General features: G+C 42.6%; 1 protein-coding gene across 2 annotated transcripts in view; it reads left to right on the forward strand.

Moving 5' to 3' along the window:
• The window catches only part of vwa8 (von Willebrand factor A domain containing 8), a 67,495-nt gene extending 48,950 nt beyond the window's left edge, over positions 1-18,545 (forward strand). The window contains exons 38-45 of one of the 2 annotated variants that reach the window (XM_086144865.1): positions 2,678-2,786; positions 3,102-3,258; positions 9,162-9,270; positions 13,207-13,332; positions 13,850-14,008; positions 15,180-15,278; positions 15,825-16,063; positions 17,192-18,545. In XM_086144865.1, the coding sequence (XP_086000991.1) occupies positions 2,678-2,786; positions 3,102-3,258; positions 9,162-9,270; positions 13,207-13,332; positions 13,850-14,008; positions 15,180-15,278; positions 15,825-16,063; positions 17,192-17,300 (1,107 nt within the window). In that variant the 3' untranslated portion in view covers positions 17,301-18,545. Of the gene's footprint in view, positions 1-2,677; positions 2,787-2,906; positions 3,037-3,101; positions 3,259-9,161; positions 9,271-13,206; positions 13,333-13,849; positions 14,009-15,179; positions 15,279-15,824; positions 16,064-17,191 lie in introns of those variants that run through there. The other variant, XR_015106014.1, reaches the window with a different exon arrangement.
• Positions 18,546-25,311: the final 6,766 nt, after the last annotated feature.

A 25,311-nucleotide genomic window follows, 5' to 3' on the forward strand; every position in this document is an offset into this window, starting at 1 on the left:
GATCTTTTTCTGATTCTTGGTCAGCAATTTTACTCTCATGACAAGTATAATTTTTATATATATATATTTTTTTTTTCTACGTCTCAGTTTCCCAATGAACTGATGTAACCCCTAAAGCATTCGTAAGATTACTCAGAGCTGTCACGCCTATGTCTTCGTAGCTCTGCACACATGACTGGTATTAAATCTAGCATAAGTATAACTTCTGTGATGGTGTGACTGCAGCTGGAAGACAGAGGTCTGGTCATGCTGTTTCTGCTTTGGCTTTTTCTTCTCATAAGAGTTGTTTACTCATAAGTGAACCTTTTCAGAGACTTGATTATACATTCATAAAGCCTGCTGTTCTATAAAAGAAACTATCTGATGAGTACTATATAGTGAGGGTATACATGTAGCTCTGCTGGGGAATGTGAAATAAGGAAATAAAGTTTATTTCTAACATGCACTTAAACAGCAGTTTTGCCTGACCTAAGTGCTATGCAAAGACTAATAAAATCAGAATGAAAATGCACATGAGAGGCATAAAGAAGACAAAATGAACAACATATAGACATCTATTTCAAAACCCATAAACAAAAATATACCCTAACCCTAACCCTACTTTTTTTGAGCAATTAGCGTGAGGATTAGTAGAACAAGAAGCTCTGGGAATAAAAATATATTTGAAAGTCCTTGAAATTTTCTAGGATGACTGTAAGGAATTCTAGTTCCATCTTGTTTTCTATGCAGAACAGATTTTCAGCAAAATTCCAGGTTCTTCTTAGACTCGTGGTGCATCTCCCCACAATATGAAGTGAAATTCAATTAGTTTTTGATTTATCTTGCTGCAGACAGAAAGTCAGAAACATCCAACGCATTCATAACCTGGTGATATAAGATTTGCTTAACAGTGACTGTGAAGCACAAGACATATAATTGAGTTGCATATGAGGACATATTATTACAAGGGCTATGCCAAGGAACTTTGATGCTGGATCACAGCTGCTAGGTGATTAGATTAAATGGAACGCTTTCTCCTGATTGTATTCATGCAGTCAGGGGAATTGATACTCTTGCTGCCAAGACCCTTGCTGGGATTCTGTAATGTGACCCCCACAAAAGACCATTGCGCTGACTCACAGCTCCTCTAAACCAAAAACAGGAGCATTGATCCCCCCCTTTCCCGGTTGTGATAAAGTGAGAGAAATAGTAGAACTGATACCAGAACAGGGACGCAGTCACAGTGTGATGACAAGCCAGTAACTCAAATGGCTTTGTGCCATGATGAGGTGTTTTGCTAAATGCTTGTAATCGCTTCCAATAATAATGCAGATGACATGTCTTGGTGCTTGTTGGCTGCACATCAGGTGCATAGCTTCTGTTTCCTGCAAGGGGTTGGCATGTGTGCCGTATGGCAAGGGTTGTGATCATGGGCTTTTTTTTTCTTTTTGTAGAATATGAGTCACACATGCTCAGACAAATGTGTGGAACTTGACAGGTGACATGAGCTGTGGAGATTTGAGTGGGTCAAAACCTCTGACCCATTACCTCAACACAGATCATTGGCACTTAGCTCTCCAGTGACTGAGTTTGATGTCCAACTCTTAAGTGCTCACACACATCACACACACACACGAGCACCTACAGTACCTTCTATTTGCCTATACATTCACTGATGGCGTGAAAAGCTCTGTTCATAAAATAAAATGCTCAACTTGTTGAATTCATCAGGAAAGATTACTTGTCTGTCATCGGCTTTCAGAGAACTAAGGTTTTTATCTTAACTGCCCCCCCCCCAAAAAAAAAAATCAGTAACTGAAGTACTTCGAGACTCATAAGAGCTTTATTGGACTGTGTGAATTTGTGCTGCTCCATGTCGATTATCTTGTCCTGATAATCTACCATGGTTGTATCACACTGACCCAGCTAATCTGCACTAAATATAGGTAGCTCTGCTGGCAAAGCTCTGATTCAGCTTCACGTCCATGTGAGAACAGAGCCTGAGCTCCAGTTTGTGTCAGTTTGAAGTGTTGACAGCAGATCAACAAAAGAGAGGAGAGCTCCATCTCAGCTGAACTGGTGCTCTGTCAAGATAAGAGTCTGTCCACTGCTCACACTGTGACAGAGCAAGCAAATCAGAACCATTAAAGATAGTGAACACAGGGCGCAACTCAACCGCACCCCACAGAGATACCATTCAAATGCATACACTCTATGTACCCATGCAAGTGAAGGCCAGGAAAACCCCACGCTCTCTCAGGCATGCCAGGTTCTGGCCCACCATCTGTGTGAGAGCCAGCAAGCTTACTTTGGCTCTGGTAATGAGAAATGTCCAAAGTCCTAACCCCACAGTGTTTCTGCTCCCCCCCCCCACAGAGCATGACAGGGCCCATTCTGTTCTTCCTACTGAAATCGAAAACCTTCATGTGCTCGGCGCCTCTACCTCTCACATGAATCCAGTACCGTTCGAGAGCTGAATAGAAAGAGCTGTTTTGTAGTTTACGGTCTTTTTTTTTACTATTGCAGCTCAAGTGTTTTATTCAATCCTTTTTTAGGGTTGGAATCAAAGACTTGCTCATGAAAGCTCCTGAAAAATATGACAATACAGTTTTCAGTCATCATGTTCATGTCTTTTGTATCAAAATACAAGCAGAAGTATTTCTTGTGTGGATGTAATTCCGCAATCTTTCACTCACAGATCACAATCCAGAGGGACAGTGGGATGGACGTCTCAGCTCCAAAACATGGCAAGATCGATGCGAATAATGCTCCTCATGTTGGGGGAAACCAATGGGCAGGTGGCACAGGTAACCAGCCATTCATACTTCACATTCCACATCAGCAGGGGGGCATTATAACAGAAGTGCAAATACAGGGAAAAATTACATTCCTTTGCATTTCCTGAGGGAGAAGATGTTCTTTTACAGTCCAAAGCCTCACCTTTGGCCTGACATTGGAGAAAAAAAAAAGAAATTCTGGTGACAAGGACAAGCTCTTTAATTATTGTAAACAGTCCAGCACCCTGCTTTTTCAAGCCACTGAAGGATGTAGAAGCAGGTAGTTAAGTCTTTGAGTACAGAGCAGTGTGATTGGTTCCTCCTTATTGTAATGCTTTCCTTCAGGTGGAAGGGACACAGCAGGACTGGGTGGCAAAGGGGGCCCCTACCGTCTTGATGCGGGACACAAGGTCTACCAGGTCTCCCAGGCCGAGAAGGATGCTGTTCCAGAAGAGGTCCGCAGAGCTGCTCGCGAAATGGCAGAAAAGGCATTCAAAGAAAGGTACGTGATGTCAAATTCCAGAAAAGATAGTTATACGGATCACTTGTACATTAGCTGATGGAAAGAATGTCGTCACCAACAGCTGACTGCACAATTGGAAAACCTCACACATCTATTGTTGCCATTTGAAAGTGTTCGGATAGTTTACAGTCACTGCTCATTTTCCTTCATGAAGCCACCCAGAAATGAACTACATCATTAGGGCCGCGTTTGCACGTGTAAAGAGATTCATGTGTTGGTCCTATTGTTTAGTCATCTGCAGAGTGTCCTGGTCATCTATCCCAGGCAAGGGGGTTATTATCACCCGAGCTACAGTGGCTTAGCCATACGTGTGTGTGCACACGCGTTTGTGTGCGTGCCTGCGTATGTGTGTTCATGTTGCTTTTGAGTGGAGGGTTGAGAGGGCACCCTCTTCACCAGCTGAAATATAAAGACCCTCTCTGTTCTCTCTTGCTTCAGTCTCTTCGTTCTACTTTCTTTTCATCTCCTCTCCTTCCCCCTCGTCCGCCCCCTTTCCTTCATGATCTTTCTCATACATTGACTGCTTTCATACGAAAAGAGAGCGGCCCCTCGGATTCCCCTCGTCTGAATCCCCCCGTCTATCTCATCTCGTCCTTTTTCTATCTTAACCCATTTCATAAAACCTTACTACCAATGTGAGACCTTTTGCCGACTTGCCGTCCTCTCCCTCACCTCGAGACCCCATTTAAAACTTGCTGCTACATGCTAATACACTGTTTCCAAGTAGATGTCACTGCACTTGACTGATCTTAAACAGCAGATTTTTTTTTCTTGTCTTGGCCCTGTCAGAGTTTTTACAAACTTTCTAAATGGCTGCACAATCTCATGTTTACTTAGCTTTAGGTTAAGCTTCAACCAAGGCATGATCCACCCATAAATTCTGGAGCACCTGACATACACAGGCAAAAACAAGCTTAGGCATGCTTGAATCAGAATGCCATCCTGTGTCCATACACAGGTTAGCTACGTTCCTGGCTGTGTCTGCAATTAGACTGTACTTTAGCAAGCCAATACCTCTGCTTTGTTTCAGGGTTTATAAACATAACATTGATTTTATTAGTTTATCTTCTGCATGCAAGCATGAGCTACATAACTAAGCTGTCTAAGTTAGTAGACCATACTTAAGCAAGTTTTTAAGCTGCACAATGAACTGTCACGCTCGACTGTAATGATAAGGATGATAAGGATTCCGATTGTTCCGATGAAAGAACTGTTTTTTAAATTGACTTTCACTTTACACTTCAACAGTCATCAGTCAAAAAATAAAACTTGGTGTCCATGGCCTAGTGGAACTACAAAACCTGTTCTCTTTAAAATATTTGTGTCAAAAAGCAGCAGCATATTCAGAGCCTGAGACTGAGAGTTATTAAAGGCCATGTTAGCTATCAAAAATCGAGTACCTCTGTGGATACCTTCAATTCCTTCAACCTTGAGGTCAACATAAGTTCTCTACCAAGTATATCTGCTCCTTGACGGCCACTTCATACCCTGGTTGTCCTTCTATCACTTCCTCATCTGATTTTCACTCTTGTCTTCTGACCAGGATCAGATGCTACACCAGGCTCAGGGCTAAATTCAAATTAAAACTAGCAAAGCCCACGTCATGAAGGCTTGGAGATTAAAAAATAATAATAATAATGAGGATTTCAGGATGCAGATTTCTCACTTTGTGTGATGGTAGCGAGAGGCAAGACATAGGTTGGGTAGCTTAGAGGGTACTGCAGCAATTTTCATTTGCAAAATGTCGAAGAAATGTGCTGAAATTTAGATAAGTTGTCCAAAATGCGCCGGCTATTTGTTCTATTCTAGTTATTGAATAACATTCTATCCTTTGTCAAAATCGAACATAGCTTCCCTATCAGTTGGTTGTTTCTTATATGATTTTGAGGTGGTCACATCAGGTGCTCACCCTTTCACCATTTGCCCTTAAAAGGTAGCCTTCCAGCTGAAATCTGTGTTTAAACCTGGTGTTTCCTCATGGAATCTGACCTTGGTGCCGGAAGCTTTCAATGAGTCTCTGTTTAAGCCGAGTGGGCCTGATTATAAGAGTTTTCTTTCATTATAAAACCACTGTACTCTAGCACTGCAAAGCACTGCAAAGCAGTATCTTTCCCACCAGACTATGGAGTCCATCTTCCTGGTAAACAACAGCAGGGGGTCATCAGCTGCCTCATGGTGTGAGAGCCCACTCATCGGGAGGAATGGCTACGTCAAGGGTCTTATTTTAGAGTGGGGCCTCGGTGCTGCAGCCACTTAGTTTTAACCACACACGCATTTGTCCAGTTTTATTTTACATGACAACTCTTCAACACTTCACTCTGTCCCTCAGGCTTGCTGGAAGTTTGGTCTTATGTTGACGGCCACATGGCAGGTTGTGTTTGGATAGCTGACTCCTAAACAACTATGTATGACACGATGTTCCAGTGAAAGAATACACGGGAGTATGATTTTACACCAGTGTTTCCCGAGCACAAGAACAACATGCTCAGATGGGCTCACTGAGTAGCAGCAATTGAACTGAGATAGATGCATGATGACAGACACTGGAAGATCATGTGACATCGCAGACTCTTTAGCCAGCAAGTGTGAGGTGTTATCCCACAAACAACTCATTCTTCTCCTTACAGGGCACAAAAGATATCGTCATAAAATCATATTTCTACACTGATCTGCTGGCAGACACACAGACCTAAAGGCAGCCTCCGACTGGAAAATAGGGAACTCTATAAATGATCTATAAATGTTTCAATGAAGTAATGAAAGTAATGACTGGAGGACATTTCCTATCAATAATCGTTTTTTTAAACCGTATTTCACATTGTTCTACTTTAACAAATTCCGATAATCTAATAAATCAGCAACTGTTTGCAATGGCAATCACCTTTTTTTCTCAATGCAAATGCATTGAGAAAATGATGAGAGAAAAAATAGATTTGCTCTTGACCTCAAACTTGTGCAAAAGAAGCTGCTGTTTTTCAGTGTTCTTAATTGCAGTGAGTTACAGCAGAGCTCCTTGTTTTCATGGTCTTTGTGTGTAAAATGTCAGTGTGTTGTCTCCACCTTGAGCTAAATCAGTCCCTCTCCCCCTATAACTTACTCCCTTGTCTCCTGTTTAAGCGGAGACTGAGGAATTTTGAGGAAATAGCAGCGGCCAGTGGCCAGTGCCTGCTCACATGTACGCTCCCACTGTCCAAACACATACACACACAAACGCATGTGTGCAATAAGGAATGTGTGGAGGAGACCGGCATGGTGTAAAGTGAATGCAGAGGAGGCAAATTGCTATAACACATTAAGAGATCCCCTTGGGGTGAGATCAACCAGAACTCCAGAACCTCAGTCTCATGGGTATTAATATATGTATATATATATAACATAAATGATCTACTCTCGCTGGATGGCAGCGCTCCTATCAAACACAATTAGTGGCACGTTTAATTCTGGGGGGGCACAGTTTGACTACGAACAGACCAGAAGATTGCTATCTACCCCTTCATCATAATCTGTTTCCAGTGAGAACCATCTCACTCCAACTTTGTTCAACTGTTCATTATTCATTTTCCAACTTACATGATTCTTTTCAACCTGCCCAAGCTGTGTGACCAGGTATTGTTCCCCGGTAGCAGCTGATTTTATGCCTGAAGTTCTTCCAGGCAGCACCTGCCGCTCACTGGGTGACCGATGTGATTTAAGCGAGAGTAATATGTCTGGATCTTTTTTTTTTTTCTTTCTTTCTTGATTGCATGGCTGATGCAAACGCAGTCTACACGAAGTCCCTCGTCTGACTGCTCTCAACCAGACACACAAGGTGGTTTCTTGCAAGCTGTGACACATACAGTAGATTTCCCCCTCCGACTATATCTGCCAGTGTTTTGTAGTCATTGTTGTGGTCATGGTCTGGTTGTCACATCAAGCTTCAAACACCTGGAAGAGGGAGCCCCTCCCACCTCGCCCTCATCCTCGCCCCACACCGCTAGTCTCCCAACACACACGTCCAAAGTTGTGTAGACACGCTGCAGGTAAGACCTTACACCTCCCAAGAGGATTTTGTGTCCATGAACGTTAGCCCTAGTTAAGTGCCTGCACTGTGGGATTATACAGATAAGCTCACACAACACATTTGTCTTGTCAACAGGTGTGCTTTGAATTGAAGACGCACATTCATGCAGTGTTTCATATTACATAGCACTCACATGGTTCTTATTTATTACACAGGTGTTCTGACTTTCTTAGGATTTTGTTCACTCTTTTTTTCCCCTTTCTGTCTCAGTGACCTATTTCTCATGATATATCATCATCATCATCATTCCAGATGCATCTGATGGACAGTGTAGATTTCTCTTTGGATATTCAAAATATGTTTTCATTCTTCAAAACAACTGGGGAGGAAGTCTGTCTTGGAATTGAAAGTACTTGAAAATGATCGGCAATAAGCAGATTTGGTGATTCGTACATATTAAGGGCTGAAAATGTAATAATTGCTCATGCACTCCTGTTACCCAGTTTGTCAGGCGGCGCCAGACATCTGGGGTGCTCATCATTGCATTTCCTCGTCCGTTGAGATCATGATGTAATCGGAACAGAAATTATACGTTGGATGAAATGAAAGCATTTTTCCCCTAACCAGGACTGATTCCCATTTTTCATTTGCTTTCATGTACAACATCTTGTAGAAATGCATTAATCCTGTCATTAACAATCAGCCGGTGGACTGCACATGTAGTGGACACACTTTTTGTGGCAGCCCTGGTCTGGCTAAAACTGAACTGCCCTCCGCTATTCTTAGAGGGGGACATTTTATACATATATATCCCCTACATGAATATATTTTTTCTTTGCTGCTCCTGGTATAGTTTATATCATATTGTATTGTATTGTATACCTGTACTTGATTTAGTTGCCTGATTGACACATGCGTCCCTTCAAGTAAGTAAGGTTGCTTAAATTGTATTAAGGTCTTTTGCTCAACAGGTGTGAAGACAACACCGCTTGTGCTAGGCACTCAAGCAGCTTTTTCTCTGTAGCCAAACCATGGAATTGCGTGTATAATGTCAGTCATGTGACGCACACGGGCTCTTTCCTGTACCACAATGTTGAGAAATGCTGACATCATAATAAATAATGGATGTTTTTGGGTGAAGTATTTAATTATCATAATTTGATCCATTAAGCCTGATGACATTTTTGAAGGCTATGAGGGCAGCAAGATTAAAGTATCATTACTATCATTACCTATGTATCAAATGCACACTACTGAAGATGTGTTCCAAAATTGATATCTTTTCTGATAGTTTCTCATTGTGCTCTCAATATGTACCTCATGTAAGTGCCTACCATCTACTGGCACAATGGACAGTTTTACTTCTCGTCCCGTGTTTTCGCACATATTCCAATGCACTGCGGACAGCAAAGTAAGAATTTCACTGTACAGGGAAACTCGTTTCTACAATGTACTTGTGACAGTAAACGCTTTGAATCTTGAATCGTGTTTCTACGATTCTGATTACCCTCACTCAAAACGATACTGGGCCAAACCGGCTGTTGAGAAGTCTCCAATGTTCATGCATCATGATGCACAAAAATATTTAAATTGTTTTGGATGTAATACAATGTTTTTTTTCTTTTGTTTCATGCACCGCCAACCGACTAAATGGAAATGAATGTCGGTTCTGCTCACTACATTGTATTCAGATTGCCACACATCAATGGTTTATTCCCTGTCCAAGGGATTTGTGAGCTTCATAATTACTGAATAAATGCTTGTGGGAAGAGAGCATTTTAGAGTCTGAGCGAAAACAACCAAAAATATTGTCATATGTGAACCTATGTGCACCTTTGAAACTGTTTCCCTCTGCTCTGTCTGTTTGTCTCTTTCACCTCAGGCTAAAAGAGATCAATATGAGTGAATACGATGCAGCAACATACGAGCGCTTCTCCAGTGCGGTCAGAAGACAAGTTCAGTCCCTGCGCATCATCCTGGACAGTTTGCAGGTTAGCTTCAGTCCACTTCAAACATCTATCATACATTCCTTCATTATAAATGCAGTGGTTGTGTCATTATGCAAGCATAATGATTATTATGCATTATGCAAGCATGATGACACATAAAAATAAAAACTCGAGTGTTGAGTTAAGACATCAGCATGTGCCCATGTAATCGAACAGACAGTTTTCTCTGCCACAAAGTCTTTAACGTATGCACGTGACATCAGACTGTAGCTATACTTGTTTGACAAAAAACAAAGTGACGCTTTGTTGCCTTTCAAATAGAATTCTACAAAGAGTTTGCATAAATCTAATGCATAAACCAATACACAGGAATAACAATTGTCTAGTAGGTTCCTGAGTTGCAAGAGTGTTTTCCCCCCATGGATCAAAACTAAGGAAAAAAACAGCTGTAAAATAGTGAATATGTTATTGTTATCGTTATTATTGAGAAAAAAATAATTGTAAATTGACCAGAAGAGGTAACTTACATTTAGTGGTCAGCTACAATTTTGAAATGTTTAATTTGCAGCAGCATTCTTTTATTATTATTATTATTATTATTATCATTATATTTACATTATTTAAGTTGCTGACACGTTCTGGACCCTGAAAGATGCTTAAGTTCCTCTCTGGCCCCACAATGTGCCTACCATGCTCTATTCAGAGTCTGTTTTGTATTCAGGGTAAATTTAGCCCTTTTGACAACCTTTGTTTTTTTTAGATAATTCTTCAGTTCCACATTTGTTAAGAGTTAAAAAAAGAGCATGGGATGTTTGGTCAGCTCAAATTGCGTGGACCTTGTCCAGTTTAAAGATACAAAAGAAACACTGGTTCAATGAGTCTCAGAGGGCAACTGGTGATCAAGTATTATATTTGTGATAACATAAGATATTTCTGATCATAGACGGTCAGAGACATGTTTTTCAAGGATCCCATTTAAAAGTGAAGAAGGTTGAAATGAGCGATATGGCAGGTCAGGTCATTGCAGGGAAAGCACCTGAAGAAGGATCAAGCTTCCAAATATAACAGCAACTTAACAGTCCAGTTCTTGTTGACAGGCCAGGCACAAAGTTTCATGGTCATGTGACCTCATATTATCCAACATGTGGTGTGTAGGAAAGTGGGGGCGCTGTCCCGCAGGAGTACCCTCATTGGCTGAGTGTTTGCAAAGCCACAATACGGGGAGTAGCTGTTAAATGTTCAGGATGTGATCTTGCATCACTCTGTTTCAGTGTTTAGGTTTAGACCTTCCTCTCTTTGTTTGAGTATTGTTAGGAATATATACATGCGTGGGTGCTTGTTTGTGAGTCCTGCTTGCATGCATGTGTGGGTGACCCAAAAAAAAAAAAAAAACATGCAGCATTTGAGAATGATTAGAGGGCAGTGGCACTAAGTCTTGCTCTATTATTCCCTTGTCCAGGTGTGATGCTCTGTTTGTATTTTTTCGGTGAGTGTGTCTTTGTGCACGTGTTTGTTTTCCATCCAGGTGTTTGCAGCAGTGCCAGCGCTGGCTTTGAACATCAGTACAGGTTATTGTTTGTGTTTGTCCCTGTTGCCCCCGGCGTGTTTCCCCTCTAAAGAAAATGGAGATTATACCAATCACTGCAGGCGTAACGCTATGAAGTCATGTTATTTTAGGCATACCTGTCGAGTGATTTAACACGCGTACATATACACACCTAACAACTTCTGGCAGGTTACCAAAAAAGTTGATGTGTATTTTAAGTATCAGCTTTTCCTTCCCCGTAGGAAAACCGCTGGCTATTTTCCTAGGCAGATATAGGCGATTAGATACATGCCAATCAAACACCACAGTATCAATTAGAATTCAGGAATCTGCCAATAAATTTTGTACTACATGTTTTTTTTTTTGTAACTGCTAGCATAGAGATAGATTTGCTATGAAAAATAAAATCCATAATCCTAGAATTTTTATCTTTACATGCGATTTCTATGTCTTGGGTGTCAATATTTGCCCCATGAAGCCAGACCAAATGAAAATTCCGGTATTATAGCCTACAGCGCATGTACCGCTAAGACTACAAATCCCAGAATACTCTGCTGGTGTTGTGGCACCAAAGTCATGACAGGACCCACAAACGCCCTTTGTTGACAGTAGTCATAGCGACCCTATGCTAATACTGGCACTGTGCTACCCCTCCGAAAGATGGCGAAAAGAAAGGCCGAAAACAGGAGTTTTCTGGACAGGTTGGCTGTAGAGGACAGTCTTGTATGTGGAGCAAATGTGGCTAAAACCGAGGAGTACATTAGACAGCACTGTGAAAGGAAACACCAAGAAAAGTACAAGGACCTGGACATGACTCAAAGGCACCAGAAAGTAGAGGAGATGCAAAGAGGTTTGGTTTCACAAGACTATGTTCAAAAAAAGCCATATCACAAAGTGAGGCTGCTGTAAAGCGGAGATCACAAAATCAGTCCGACGCTTCAATGAGGGAGAGTGTATGATGAAAGTGTATGATGACAGTTTGTGATCTTGTGTGCCCAGAGAAAAAGCAAGCATTTTCAAATATGAGCCTTTGCAGAAACACAGTAACTAATCATACACGTGAATTTGCCACCAATCTATATGACCAGCTGATGGAGAAGGGAAAAAATTTTGTTCCATCGTCCCTCCCTGTGGATGAGAGCAGCCACACATCCGATACTGCCCAGCTGTCAGTCTGAACAGATGTTTCGAGCTATGTAAGGAAATATTTAAGTTTCCGGAAAGCAAAGGGAAAGACACAGCTGAGCTCTGGGAGCAAAAGTTTCTGTGTGAGCGAGCCTTTATGTGTGACATCACGAGCCATCTCAGGGGTGTATCATCACTGATTTGTACGCTGCAGTAAAGGCTTTTAAAACTAAATTGTGCCTTTGGAAGAATCAGATGCTCCAAGGAAACCTTGGCCAATTCCCCTGCTGCCAAACGATGAACAGGCAGATCTCTTCCGCTGTGTTCCCATGTGCACAGTTTGCTGAAAAACTCAGTGTACTCAGCGCTGAGTTGACACGATGTCCAGAAATGTCAGTTTGAACTGCTCAGTAATCCTTTTGCATTCGACGTGGAAAACGTCAGCTAACCGCTTTAAATATCTTTCGAGTTTTAATCAGAATTTACCCTTGAATGCCCCTCACACTTAATACAATAAATAGTTTTGCATTTGGGTATTAGTTCAGTTTCACTCAATAGCTAGTGATGTTCATGTGGTCTGAAATGCAATATATTGGCTCCTCGTTAAAAAAAACAAAAAACTGCTACTCTGAGTTTTTGGGTGTTTAGATGTAAATCAGTTTGTATGTGTGATCAGCACTTTTTTTCGTCTAATGTTGCAACAATTAGCATGGTATTGCACAGTTTGTTTCCTTATCAGTCAAAAAAAAACCAAAAACAGTGTGTCACTTCTTTTTGTCAAACCTGCTGTCTCATCATTCCTGTGTTGGCTAATCTGTATAAAAAAATGTGCCAACATGCTCAAACTATTGACATTTGTGAAGACGATGTGGGTGGTGGAGGAGTGGGCTGTGTCCCTTCCTTTGCTTGACATCCTCTTATTTTTCTTATAAAGGCGCTCCCCCTTCTCAAACGGAAGACAGTGGAAAGGAAATACACTTTTCCTCTTTCCTTCCCTCTTCTATGTGACGAAAGAACAAGGCAGTGACATAGTAACTCGTGATCGAAGCTTTGGAGTGACCCTCCCTCACCGCCACCTTCATGCTACTTCTGGTCCATGTTTGTTTGTGCACACCGGTGAATGTGCGTGTATGTGAGACAGAAGGAGGCGGAAGTGAAGGCAAGAGACAAAGACGGGCAAATATTCGCGACAGTCGAATGACACAAGCTTCATCGACACTTTTACAATCTGCGCAGTGCTTGTTTTGCTTGTCAACATTTTTTTGTCTCGCTTTACACACATGTGTGTTTGCCTTGCCGTGTTTTAGGCCAAAGGGAAAGAGCGACAATGGCTAAAGAACCAGGCTATGGGTGAACTGGATGATGCTAAAATCATTGATGGACTAACTGGAGAGAAAGCTATATATAAACGCAGAGGAGAGCTGGACCCAGAGGTGACAACGCTTTTCTTTTTGTTTGCACACCTACAAACACACACACATACACTCTCTCTCACACACACACGCACATATACACAGAGGCCAAAATGAAACATGTAATTTTGACCTTTATCTGTCAGATGGTACATTCTAGTGGTGTGTGTGAGATTATTGTTACACCCTGTGATTTTTCCCATGCTGTCGCATAGTTTCTGCTGATTTCCTCCTCCATCAAGCCAAGAAAACACACACATTTTTGAATACAGAAACTTCCCACAACTAATCATAAAAAACGCACAAGCCATAATATGCATGTCATGTTTTTCTGCCTACTTCAGTTCCAAGCTTTGCATATTTTTGGTCTGGTCTAAAGACCCTGCACTGAAATTATAGCAAGCTGTTTTGAAATCCTGGACCGAGGTCCGTGGACTTCAACTAAAATGTGTCAAACGCATCGCCTCCAGTTATTTGGAGACAGTTATGTGCTTTGGTTTTCATCATCATGTGAAAAGTTTTGCATTTGGTGTTACAGCCGGGAGCTCCCCAACAAAAGCCCAAGCGCTTGCGTTTGCTGGCGGACGTGTCCGGAAGCATGTACCGCTTCAACGGCGTGGACGGCAGGCTAGAGCGCTCCATGGAGGCTGTGTGCATGGTGATGGAGGCTCTGGAGAGCTACGAGCACAGGTTCAAGGTAAGAGGCAATCAAGAGGAAATGACTGCAAAATATTGGAAATTTATGAGAACTTCTAAATGATCGTGACCAGTCACATGCAGTACATTTTGATTCTGTGTGAAAGAATAAGCACTTCTGCACAACTTCATCAAAAATTGAGTAGCAATGGCAAATATGTAAAAGAGCATAACAAAAACAGCAGTGATTGTTAAGTACACGCATCTTTATTTCCTTTCTACACTGTTCTGATTTATATGCTTGGATAGCTCTTGTGTGCATCTGAGGTTCATTTTACAATCCTGATGAACTACAAAATCCACATAGAATCTAATGAATTTCAAAAGTCACTCAAAAATGGAGGGGGTATTGAAGGATCAGTCAAATAAAATAGGGGACAAGATACATCATAAAGAGATTTTAGGAGACTTGGCAGGCTAAGTACAGCAATATAACACGAGTATGTACAAAAAAATCTTTAAGGCAGACAGACTTCTTGGCCCCGAAGTGACACTCAACCCAACCAAATACATATCAGTGTCGCTCCCTTACACACACTCATGTCAGCGCTCCTCATCACATGTCAGTGGAACCACACAGAAAGCAGCAAATCTGATAAAAATCAGGACAAACACAGCACACCTGTACTTCCTGTTCACCCCAGTGAAGAGGAGCGCGCAACAAATCTACCGCGTTTGAAATCTGCTCGAGTCCAGTGCAACGTAGAGCAGGCAAAGGAACTTTGAAAACTTCTATTAAGAATAAGCAGTGGGAAGCTCCCATTGGTTGAATCAAAAGTAGAACAGGTAGTTTGCATCTGGAAAGATCGCATTCCCGTCCGGCATCAGCGAGATGAGCAGATGAGACATCGAGTCGCATACCTCTGTCCCAAAGTCATAACTCCTCCCATTCGAAATAGACCATAGACATAATATCCATGTCCTGAAATAGAGGAGTTGGGCCCACAGTGTCAAGCTGGCAGCTCTTACATAAACCTGCCATGATGGATGCTCTATATGGTTAGGATGAACACATTTGACCTGATTAAAAAGATTTTGCATGTGCAGCATTTTACAGGTGAAACATTTTATTCCGTGCTATTTCGGGTGCTCTTCACTGCTGTTTTTTATCAGTTTGATGCAATCACATATGAAGATTAGATTTGACCTCTTTTGTTCAACTTTTCGTGCAGTACGACATCATGGGCCATTCGGGTGACGGGTACGACATCGAGCTGGTCAGAGCTGACAAAGTACCCAAAAATAACAAGGAGAGGCTCAAGGTTATAAAGGTGCAACATCTTTTTTTCTTTTATCAGCTTGCAAAAGCTTTTGTCCAATGTTGTTTTCAAACACTAAGTCTTATCTTTGTGGGTGTTATAGGCGTGCGTGTGCATGCACTTGTATGTGTACAAGCTTGTGTGTCTGTCTGAATGTGTTTGCCTGAAGACAGAATGTGCAGAATGTGTTCATAAATTGAAAAAGTCAAAATAAAGGCAAAGGTGCTCCAAGTCAGCAGGGGTTGCATGTGGGTAGGGGGTGGTAAATAAAGCCTCTGTGTTTGCGTGTGTGTGCCTTTGTGTGTGTTTGCATGCCAGCGAGAGCATGAGTGTGTGTTTGAGTCTGAGTGATTGGGTCAACATACACATTCACAATGTTTCAGTCACAACAAGCTGTTCCTCTTCACCCCAAACTTGCTAAGATGCTTCGAACTAATTCTCCAGCTGTGTGTGACACTGCGTGTTTTATTTTGTTGATGATGTTTAGACTTCCTTCCATCTCCCCTTCGTTCTCTTTCTCACCTCTCTCTCACCCCCGGGTCATCCCATCCCCTGCAGACCATGCATGCCCACTCTCAGTTCTGCATGAGCGGGGATTACACCCTGGAGGGCACGGAGGCCAGCATTAAGGAGCTGGCGCGAGAGGAGGCCGATGAGCACTTCGTGGTGGTGCTGAGCGACGCCAACCTGGAGCGTTACGGCATACGGCCCGAGCGTTTCGCCCGTGTCCTGACCTCCGACCCGCAGGTTAACGCCTTCGCCATTTTCATCGGATCCCTCGGCGACCAAGCTGAAAGGTGAGGATTTGTAGCCCAGGATACGTGCAAGAGAGCTCGATGTTCGTGGGAAAAAACATAGGAAATAGCAGAAAACGGGGAAAGAAGAACATGAAGATTTGACAATTAAGGAAAGGGGAAACAGTGACAGAAGACTAGAGTTAAGAAAAAAAGTCCCCACAAAGACACATTTGGTTCGAACTGATAGACAGATGTAGACATTCTTAGCAGAAGTACCAGTAGTCAATCTATCAATGTTTTTTATGAAATATAAATGTTCTAGAACGAAGCCAGACTTTTACACTCAGCGGCAGCAGTGAGCAGCTAGACTTGAGTGTAAAGCAGAACAATTGCTCTCCAATTTTCTTGCGCTGAGGCCCGTTCATATTCCCGTCTGCTTCCGTGCCCCCTGACCTTTTGTCATCACATCTCGGACGCGTTCGAGAGTTTAGCGGACAGGACATAAAAAAGGCAGATGAAGGAGCCTTTCAGTTTCCCCCTCTGTCCTCCTACCGTTCCACTCCAGGCACGTACTGTTGCAGTACGTGTTGAGATACACATCTCTGCTGCGTTGGCTCATGGGCCTCGCGTGCGTCTTTGATAAGGAGCTGCTTTTTCCGTTAGGATCTAGTCATCTGAGCCAAAGAACGCCCAAAGTGACAATAACCCATTTTACACTCATGACTCTGTGGAGACCGGGCTGAGAGCGAAGCGAGAGAATCCTGCCCCTCAAAACCAGCTTAAAGGAATTTTCTCTTGAGCTCCCTAAGACAGTCAGAAATGAAGAGAGGGGCGCAAGAGTAATGAGCGTGTTACCTTAATCATGCTAATTTGCACCTGGGAATCTTGTTTTTGGCCCTCTTTGCTGCCTTCATGTTTGTTTGTTCTCATGTAAATGAGGACAAACAACTCATTGAAATGGAAGAATGCATAAGCAAATGAGGGGAAACAAGAGGAACGAATGAGCGCCATCAGATCGGCCGGCTTTTCCAAAAGACAAATTGGCCGATGTCACGTGAAATGTTAGGCCTTTCACAACTGCACTGAGCGGATACAGAGGAAAAGTCCCATACCATCTTGTCGTGAAACATGTTTTGCTCACTCTCTTTCCAAATATCTGTTTTTTTGTTGTTGTTGTCTTTGTCCAAGGCTCCAAAAGACCCTTCCTGCAGGGAGATCCTTCGTTGCCATGGACACTAAGCAGATTCCCCAAATTCTACAGCAGATCTTCACATCCACGATGCTTTCCAATGCCTGAGGGTGATTTAACACACACACACGCACACAGATATGTGTGCACACCTCTTGACTGACTTTTTTTAGTTCCAAAAACTCTGAGAACGATTCAGTCAAAGTGCATCTTTGTCCCATTTGGAGTCTAAGACTGACATTAAGAGAAAAGAAAGTTTTGTTTACGGATTTACAGAAGCCCACAGTTCATCTGCACATTGGTGTGTCATGACGCACTCAGTGATGATTAGCTGCGTGGCTGCGTCCCTCCGGCGACAGGTGCTGTACAGTGCTGTAAGCTTGAAGCTTGTGATCTTGTTTATGTGTGGAATAGTACGTCCGCAGCACTTACAGCAGCTACAGAACGACTGCTAGGAGACCGTCTGGAACCCCATTGGAACCCCATGCGGGGATCAAACACATAGTCCAACCTGTTGTTTTTACTTGGGCTCAAATGTGCTGGCACACACCCGCCCTCCCATTTGTCCTGTTTTGGAAGCCTTGGTTCAAAGCTGAAGGTCATGAACGCGACCGGCCCACTCGTTTGGATTTCCTCCTCATTATTCGTCTGGTGTGCACAACAGTTCGCTACCACAGGAAAGGAAGAAAAAAAAAAAAAAAACAACAGATCACCTGACTGACACTTGGATGCAGCATGTGTCAATAGCGTGGCTCCTTTGGCATGCCGGAGCTGTGACAAGGGAATTTCCCACCTGACGGCACACGTTCTATAAAGGCAGCCGCTGTTGCACAACCCCAGCCCACCCCCTGCTGTGTGTGCGCACTCCTAAAGCATCTATGTCAACACACACAGCCTTTCCTTCCTGGCGGATGGACCTTGTGACGCCCTGTGCTCGTCTCAGTCCTGTGAGGAATCTCGGATCGTCTTTCATCGCCAGACCCCCTACGCTCACGGACACACACACACACACAAACAACAAACTGGTGGCAGCGTGGATGACAGTGTGTCACTGTGGGTTCCGTGATAGCCCGTTTGTAGCATCTAAGCCTGCATTAATCTCTACTTAAAAAACTCAGGACTCAAGCCTTACTATATGTGACTGACTGGATCAATAGAATAATCTAACGTCATCATTGCTGATTGAGTCCTCTGCGGTGGATCGATGTCCCTGTTTAAATTAACCTACTTCAGCCAGTGTCAAGCGTGGGACTTGATTCTGTGCAGGTTTTTTCTTTAGGGATTCTTTTATCGTATATATGATCCGATGTGAAAGCAAATAGTTATTTAATAAATTTATCCTAATTAACAAAATGTTACATGCCTGGTTATTCTGTGATGGTTTACACATAAGAGAGGGAATAAGATGATAGGTGGTTAAAATGCACTCAAATGATGACAATGATTGAACAGGAGAAGAATATTTCAAGCCACCTCATAGAATACAAAGTGGAAAACAGTGGATAATTCTTTCTAGAACCATTGACCACTTTAATTTGTGTTGTCATGCATCACTGTCAGTATGACAATACGTTTTTAGGTGGTTAACAACATTAAGTAGCAGATCTGTTTAATACTTAGTGACAGATTTCCTTTGTGTGATTACACACACACAGTTGGAGACTCCCAACTGTAATTCCTAGAAACAAGGGGGTTTCTCAGAATCACAGACTCCTCGGTCTCCCTCTCATTCTCTACGTGGCCACTTTTTCCATATGTGGTAATGACGTGTTCACCCAACCACAAATCCATTGACAAGGAAAAACACTCCACGCAATCCCATGCACTCCCAGACGTTAAGATTTGACTCGGTCCAGTCCAGCGTGACCTTCGTTCTCCTGAGAGTGCAGAGGAGAATCTTATGTCAGCCATGTGTTTCAATAGAAATATAGCAGTTTATGCTTCATTATTTGAACCTCTAATACAGGACGCATGTTGGGATGCTCTATCCACCACAGCAGCCTCTGCCTTGGCCATGTCTGACCAACGGAAAGAGCGCAGTGGTGATAATACTGATGTCTGTTCTACTTTCTCTCCGACTCTCTAGAATACAATATCACCATTCATCACCCTGTTAGCAATAATAAACACGTAGTGATGTAAGACCCATGCTAATTCCCGCACCCAGTTGACGTATGGGTATATGTTAAAAAGGCAAACCCAGTGTAATGTAGTGGGAAGCTGTCTAGACCAGTTTCACAACCATTAGTCAGTCTTATACATTCACACACGGACACGTGTGTGTGTGTGTGTGTGTGTGTGTGTGTGTGTGTGTGTGTGCGTGTGCGTTAGTGTCATATTACTCAGTCCTTTTTTCTGCTGTCCTGGAAGAAACAAAAAATCTAGTGGGTGATTCATGCAAACTGTTTTAGTTCTATCTGGCTGATGTCATCACAAGCAGCCTGAACCTGTGGTTGAGGAGCTCAAATGTGGTCCGATTTGTCCACACGAGCCTCTGAGGGACACGACGGGGGAAGGGCAGGGGGAGGCTGGGGAATTGATTGCTCACTGTGATTCATCGCTGAGCTCGTAGCAACGCGGCGGGACAAACCAAGCCGAGTGATTGATCTCATTTGTCTAAGTGTGTCAGCAGACTTGAATTAGCATAGAGTTCACACTTCAGGACTGTCAGCTGCCTATATATTTTACATCAGGAGCTGCTCTGTTTTTTTCTTTTTTGACGTCTAAATTTGGACTTTGTTTTTTCTGATGCCACTGAAGACTGACAATACATCCAAACACAGTGGCTTCCATTCCTTTTCTGCAGCAAACAGATTATGTAAACAGTAAACACATAGGGCAGTTACAATAGTCCAGAATCAATATAACTCACTGTGTGTGTGTGTGTGTGTGTGTTAGTGTGTGTGTGTGTGTGTGTGTGTGTGTGTGTGTGTGTGTGTGTGCAGGGGGAGTGTATTAGGTCAACATATTTCAAGTATCATGTCTTTAGATATTAGGTGATTGTTTCAAAACAGAAACCATTTTTTTTTTTTTTTTGAAGTATTTTCAGTAAACAATAGAATTTGGTGGATCCACCTTGGGGGAAAACAAAAGCATTTTATTGGACGGGGTAGCAGCTTTTTGAATAGAAGATGAGAAAGGAGACAGCTGATGATAGCAGAGATGAAGTTCTTGTGGTTTTCTTTGAGAGTGGAAGATGGATACGATGAGGAATGAATCTTTCATAGGGGAAACACAGCCCACGTTAGATGTTTCAGAGTTAAAGTCAGACAGAGATGGTTTGGGCACGGACAGAGGAGGAATGGTGATTATATTAGTAGAAGCATGCTGACAGGCAGGAGGCCCAGACAAAGACCAAAGAGGAGAGTTTTGAATGCTGTGAAAGATGCCCCCAAAAGACATGCAGAAGAGGAAAAGAAGAAAAAGATGCTTTTAGACTATCTTGTGACATAACAAACCTGTCATCTTCTCCATCACCCTTTTAGAGGCTTCCAGAGAATTCTACATCTTTGAGAAGCAATGTGAAGAATTTGAAACAGGAGCAGTATAATAACTTATTGTCTTACACATGCAAATAAATCAATAAATGCCCCTGTAATTAGCTGCATAAAACTGTTAAAAGTCTTTTTGCCCACAGGATTTGGTGATTAGGTAATCATTTCTTCCAGGAAATTGCTCTCTCTCAAGAGCATGATTGTTTTGTAAAATGTCTTGTGGATGAGAAAAGAAAAGGTCTTTATACATCATGAGGACAGCAAATGAAATGAAGTGGAAAGAGAACCCAAAATGCATTGCAGTGTGATTTCTGTGACTTTCTTCAAATTCTATTGCAGAATGTTCTAGAAAGCCCAACTCCGGAAACAACAGTGTCACCGCGCTGAAATAGATCGCTCTTGACTTGAGACCCCCACGCCCTGGACACACACCAAGGGACCACCTAACACCGGCTATGTCAAGTCCTAATTGAGTTGCACGGCAAGCTCCGGAGGAGCTGCGCGGCGCTGCTGACAGAGGAGCGAAGCACCTGACACTCAGAAATGCGTGCACGAGATGAACGAGCGGGGCCGGTGTCGGGGTGGGAGGGCAGGGGGTGATGAAAAACCAGAGGCTTTTAAAAATAGAATTACCGGAGGGGATGTTTCAGCACATCATCCAACATCACCTTGAATCAAAGATGCCGGTTTGCGCTTAAAATCCACACAGGATCTTCTTCACAAAGGTTCTTTCAACCCCCAAAAAATGAAGCGCCCCTGCTTTTCCCAGCCATGAACGGGAACAGAATCTGGCACATTTGCTGGCTGCGTTGAAGACGGCCGCTGCCTCCCTGAGTACCGACGAAGGAGACAGCAGTTTAGCGTCTGTCGCTCAATATGTGTTTGACTTTCACAAACTGATGTTACCGGCGTCCTCGGGATGTCAGGATGGTTTTGTTCGCTGACCCTTGCATTTTAACCTCCTTGTGGAGTTCCCCTGGCGGCCTGGTTTGGATGAGCAGCCAAATGAGTTATTTTGGATTCTCCAAATCGGAGCCACAATAGAAATCCCACCTGTCCAGAGAACAAAAACAGGATATAAGACCCTAACGCAAAACCAGAGTTCAGGAAATACACACCGGCAATGCAACTTGAATAATAAATAGTTTGTTACGGGATCATTTTCTCCTCAGTAAGCTCATAGCAACCCACAATACCATAACTTTACATGATGCTGGAAAGCGAGCTGTCAATCATCATCCGGCCGCGAACGGAAAACTCAGGGAAGCTCTTCGGGCAACAAGGGGGTCGTGCTGTTTAGTTTCAACAGTTGAGCAAAACAACTCACTTCTGCAACACTGGATCTTTAATGCCTTTGTGTTCTTTTTTTTTTTCTTTTTTTAGATAATACCTTCTAATGTCAGTGTTGTTGCTAATTGCACCGTGCATGTCAAGTTACCGTTGCACTGAAGGAAAACAGTGCGTTTTGCAAGGCGAAAGGACCAGCAGGGCTTCGCAAAGCTAACAAACCGTTGCTCATTGTGATATGAATACGCCACATCCTCTATGAGTAACAGTTAAGGGTTAACGGCTAACTGAACTACTTCATACACTGAACTGAACTGTGTGTGTGTGTGTGTGTGTGTGTGTCTTTTCCGGTCAGTTTATGTTTCAGCAGATTAACACATGTAGACTCGCTGGAAAAGTCATTTTCGTAACCGAAGCCATGTGCCTTGGCTACTGAATAACAGGTGAGCCTGTTCCTGATGAAACAGGACATTTTAGCAGATAAGAGACCTTCCAGATGGCTAGTTCAGATCCTCCCACTGAGAGTGTGTGTGTTGGCATGCGATGCCTTGATAAAGTGAAAGAAGGGGGGAAAAGTCTTCCCTAGTTTTCTAGCACAGGGATCTCAGACTCGCGGGCCTATTGTGGCCATCGGTACAATATTTTGTGGCCCCCTGCCTGTGTTAGTGTTGTGTTTGTGTTAGTGCGGCCCGCATGTTTTTTTTTCACATGCGTCTGGGAGTTTTAGACAGTGCTTTTAAAATAAAACAGGCAAGGAAAAAATGAAAAAGTAACTATGCAATGTATTTTTTTGCTTCAAAATTTGAAAGCAAAAATGACTTTTTGATGAAAAAACATCTAGAGACATTGTTAAGACCATCTTCTCTTATTTCTATAAAAAACACAAAAACGATAGCGAAAAAAAACGGGAAAAATTAAAAAGATTGATTTAATAACTAGAATAGCCACCATTAGCCTTGTAAACATTAAACCTCCTCTTATACATGCAACCAACCCATTTTCGAATAAATTCTAGTGGCAAATTTTCCAACAGTGACAAGATTTTCTCTTTTAACTCAATATTTTTAGGGTGTAATTACATCAATTATTTTTTAATATTCATTTTTAATATTAATTTTGCAGGAAAAGTTAGTGTCACGTCTAGGTAATAATTTGACATCGAATTGAGCGGTATGCGGCCCCCTGACCTAAATGAGTTTGACACCCCTGCTTTAGCATCAAATGTTCTCACCACTTTTCAATTTGGTCGCTGAAACACTGTTCCCTCCCATTCACACATTCACGGACACTTCATCAGCACCGGGCGTGAGATGAGCATCTGAGGTCCAGCTGACAGATCACATATATAAAGATATCCTGAGAAGTGATAAGCAGGATGTAACGGAGTATTTCTCCCTTTTTTGAAATGCGATTTTATTATCTGACAAACTATTACACATTTCCTGTAATGTACCGAACTCCTCCAGCAGAGAGCTGTTACATTGACCCGGATCAACTCCGTCTCACCTTGCACCGTTATAAACACCCTGTCAGGGAGAGAAAGAATCGTGCTTGAGAAAGTTTTCCACTGCAATTCAATCTCATTTGGAGCTGTAGCAGTTTTATTTTCTTCTTTTTTACTGTCCTCTGTTTCCAGCACTTATGTGGATGCAGTGTGATTTATTGATTTATGGGGCAGGCAGGTACATTTCCCCTCTGACCAGGCCATGCCTGGAGGTGTGTGTGTGCATGTGCATGTGTGCGAGTGTGTGTGTGTGTGTGTGTGTGTGTGTGAGAGAGAGAGAGAGAGAGGTAAATGCCTCAGTAAGTCAGTGAGGCTGAACATGTGAAAGAGAGAAACATAGTAAATGATTTCTAGGATCAGCTTTCCCTTGCACACGCTAAGCTCTACCCCACACAGACTGAGCGGCACACTGCCACACACACATACACTCATGCATGCACCATTTAAACCATCCCACAATTACTAGGCTGAATAAAAGAAGAGCATGAAACAGACTTTTTTTTCAAAACCAATATCAGTAATCAAGCTCTGTATTTCTCACTCTGGGATTGAAATGGTTTTATGATGTCTCTCTCTCTCTCTCTCTCTCTCACACACACACACACACACACACACACACACACACACACACACACACACACACACACACACTTTCTGCTGGACAAGATTTTCCATCTTAAGAGAAGTGAGAGTAGTGAAGGCCATCATCTTATGATGATGGCCGCACTAGCATGTTGAGCCGCATTTTATAATAACAGTTCATTTTGTAATAAGCGTCGAAAATGTAATCACTTTTTCATTTCATTTTGTAATAAAGCAGCATTTTGTAACAAAATGAAATGAAAAAGTTATTACATTACACCGTTATTACAAAATGCGGCTCAACAAGCATCTATACACTCATGTTGGTGCGTAGCGTACACAGCCGGATGTGTTGTCATGGCGAGGGGAAAATGTGTGTGTGTGTGTACAACAACTGTTTCATTGATTTGTTTAGCAGATTCATCCCCTTTCTTTTTTGCTTTTCTTCCCCTCCTGTCATTATTTCCTTCTTCTTACACCACCAAATCGAAGCGAGCAGGTGTCCACCCACCAACTTTTTTTTTTTACAAGTCTGTGCTACTCAGTCAGACTAATGTAAATAATTTCCCTGCAGTCCCCATGAATAACGATGAAATAAATCATACTACCAAGAATAAATCACGCAGACTTAGCGATGCGTCTTTTATTTTTTCTGTCCTGGTGTATTTCTCCTGGTCCTCAGCTCAAAACAATGTTTAATCAGGAGACAGCGTCTGAGCTGGAGCTGATCCCCGACAACAAGCCCCGGGGAGGATGACAGTAATGACCATAATGATGATGAATGATGACAAGCAGGGCAGGATTTCTGAAGTATGTGCGCCGAGGCCTGAATGCGCCATATATTTTTTTTTTTTCTCCAGTTACTTTTCTATTCGAATCCCCGTTTTAATGTAAAAAACACCGGCAGTGTGGCCTTCCTGGCCTCCAAAATGACAGTAAAGAATTGCGAGTATGTGTGTCTTTCACGACCTTTCCTCTGCAGAAGCCAAGAAGTGCGCTCAGGCGGGAGTCAGACTTATTTTGAATTTTTTTTTTTTCTCCTCTCTTTCCCCCTTCCTTCAATTACGCAAATGACTGGGACTGAGGATTTCTTCACGTCTATTAATAGTAGCTGACATTATTCCGGGCGGAGAGATCGCCCCGGTCTGATTCGCACCATTACATAAAGGGATTCAATGCAAGGAAATCTCTTAAAAGAGCAAAGAAAAACATTGTGAAGTGCTGTCATTAGAGTAGGGCCAGTGAGACTCGG

Source organism: Fistularia commersonii, chromosome 4 (assembly GCF_037954325.1).
Source record: "Fistularia commersonii isolate RoL2024-O1a breed Wild chromosome 4, RoL_Fcom_v1.0, whole genome shotgun sequence".
NCBI lineage: Eukaryota > Metazoa > Chordata > Actinopteri > Syngnathiformes > Fistulariidae > Fistularia > Fistularia commersonii.